Source organism: Monopterus albus, unplaced genomic scaffold (assembly GCF_001952655.1).
Source record: "Monopterus albus unplaced genomic scaffold, M_albus_1.0 scaffold52.1, whole genome shotgun sequence".
Lineage (NCBI taxonomy): Eukaryota > Metazoa > Chordata > Actinopteri > Synbranchiformes > Synbranchidae > Monopterus > Monopterus albus.
Genome location: NW_018127932.1, coordinates 4,546,835 through 4,549,378, shown reverse-complemented (window position 1 = coordinate 4,549,378; position 2,544 = coordinate 4,546,835). Strand labels below are relative to the sequence as shown.

At 45.2% G+C, this 2,544-nt stretch overlaps 1 protein-coding gene across 1 annotated transcript in view; it reads right to left on the bottom strand.

The window, feature by feature from the left end:
• Nucleotides 1-496: 496 nt before the first annotated feature.
• LOC109961051 (gap junction alpha-5 protein-like) overlaps nt 497-2,544 on the bottom strand; it is a 7,587-nt gene continuing 5,539 nt past the window's right edge. The window contains exons 5-6 of the mRNA XM_020601588.1: nt 1,279-1,427; nt 497-987 (exon numbers count right to left, since the gene is read on the bottom strand). Of these exons, the coding sequence (XP_020457244.1) occupies nt 516-987; nt 1,279-1,427 (621 nt within the window). The 3' untranslated portion in view covers nt 497-515. The remainder of the gene's footprint in view (nt 988-1,278; nt 1,428-2,544) is intronic.

The following is a 2,544-nucleotide window of genomic DNA, read 5'->3' as shown; positions in this document are numbered from 1 at the left end:
AGGACAATAATAAATAATAGCATTTTAAAAAGTAAAGGTGTTGTAAAAACATGCTGGTGTGAAGAAACGTCTTTATCACATGGAGCTATAGGCCCAAAACAAGATAGAACCATGAATATACAGTAAAAACCTTTTCTCTGCTGCTGTGCACTATTACCAATCACAGGTTAACAAAGTTTTACCAGTTAAGTTCCTTTTACTTGACCAGAAAATCTTAAAGAAGTCAGTGTTGTCTGACAACAGACCAGGATCAGCTGGTACATCTAAGAGTTTAGAGTCGAGCCTCAGCTAAAGCACTGGCTGCTTGAGGAGTCGAACAGCTCCCTGTACAGCCCCAGTGTTGTGATGTCCACAGGTGGAACTTTCCTGATCAGTTTTATTCAGAAATGGGCCACCTCTGATTCCTCCAGCTGTCTTAGATAAGAAGCTATGTGTATTATGTGCAGGTGGGCAGGTGTGAAAGGGTCTTGCAGTTTTATTTAGAAAGTGTGTGAGTAGTAGAATCTGTTTTTTTTCTAAACAGAGAGGTCGTCCGCTCTCGTTCTGCTGCTTGTTCCACTGGTTTTGCTGAATCTCCGCTTGTCCTTCTGACAGAGGCCTCCATTCTGGCAAAGGAGCAGTACGTCTGGGCCGCCACTTTGGATCTGAGGGCAGCTGACGTCCCTGCTCCCAGGGCTGTAGCAGTTAGTGTCAGTCCTCAGGTATCCGCCATCTTGGATCGGATTATTACCTGTATTCTGCCATCCAGGCAAGTAGCAGTTCATCATATTTACTTCCTCTACTTCTGCAGCCATTTTGTTTATTTCTGTGGCCATGTTCTCAGAGTTTTGTTGGTTAGCCAGTCGGTGGTTGGGGAATGGCAGGGGCAGGAAGTGCGAGGAGCCAATCACACACTGGTTGAAGTCTGGAGGTGGGGGGGATAGTGAGAGCTGCCGGGCCGGAGGGGCAGTGTTAGGAGTGATGGCCTTTGTGGGCAAGACGAACTGCCTGCAACGACGAGTCCAGGTCAGTCAGTAAGTAAAGTAGTTGGATATAAACAAATGAGATACAGTCTCAATATAATATGAAGAATTACTTATCCACTATCTTAAACTGAAAGAAGCAAGAGACAGAGGCCAATACCCTCATCTTAGGACTGTAGCATTAGTGCTGCGTCCTTAGCACTGTACTTCCTTAAATTTGGGGGAACCACGGGAGACAGTTGAAATAACAGCTTTCTGTAATTTATTTGGACATCACTGCAGCACACACACACACACACACACACACAGTTGGTACCTGCAGCAGTGTTTCCATGCCAGGTGATGCAGTTCGAGCACATTGAGAACCAGGGAGACGACCGACACAACCAGCATGAACACTATGAAGACATTTTTCTCTGTCGGCCTGGAGACATAACAGTTCACCGGATGTGGACATGGCCTGGCCTGAGAGGGAGGTTGAGGAAGAATGACAGTAGGCCTGCACATGTTCTAACAAATGAGTTCACAGTAATTCAGATTTCTGGGTTTACCTGGCAGACATAGAGAGAATTGAGAAGGATTCCATACAGGTAGTACTGCAGACACAGAAACACCACCTGTATAGAGGTTCAGTCACAGTCAGCTGTGTAGGGTAATGTAAGAAGCAAACTTCCCATTGTTTATTTTGTGCACAAGAACTTATGTGCACATTTCACATTCCTGCCAGTGCATTCACATCATTCCCCTGATGAACAGCTACTGTTAATGACATGCATGTGCAGGTTAAGACACAGACGATCTGCTTGAACACTGAATATAAAGATCACTTTAGTTTGTCTAGAAGAAAACTAACATCTTTTGTCTTTATAACTCTTGGTATCTACCAACTTCTGATAAAAAGCTCTGTCTTTAGCTGCTGAATGCGCCACCTTCTTCACCAGCTCGTTGATGATAGTGGTGCAGTGGCTTTATCAGAGCTTGTTTGAGATGAGAGAGTGCTGAGGCTCAGTCGTACACTACCTGAGCAAATAAAACCACAACTGTTGCCTAAAAAAGGCTTAAAAGTAACATTTACCTCCATGACGCTTCGTATGAGAATACTCATTATGTAGGTCTGAAGCAGAGCTCCCCTCAGGCGAACTCGACCTGATAATGGACCTTCTCTTTTCTCCTTTCCTCCATCCTTGTCTCCTTTCCTTCCCTGTTTTTCCTGTCCTCCACCGCCTCCACCTTCACCTCCTCCTGGGTCCTCCTCTCTCCCATCCCGCTCTCCTCCGTCCTGCTCTCTGCTCCTCCTCTTCTCCTCTCTGCGGACAGTGTGCATGGCGTGGCCCATGTAGATGAGACTCGGAGTGGACACAAACACAATCTGGAGTACCTGGGAGGTTAAAGGTTAGTGACACTCAAAATCAAAGGAGTAAACCAAACATTGAGCAGGATGTGATGCAGTGCTGTTGCTTACTTTACTGACAAACATTTTAGTTTTTGATTTAATATTTACCAGGTGCCCATTAGTTTCTGTTAACACTGGTGCTGTATGTACAGTGGGTATGGAAAGTATTCAGACCCCCTTAAATTTTTC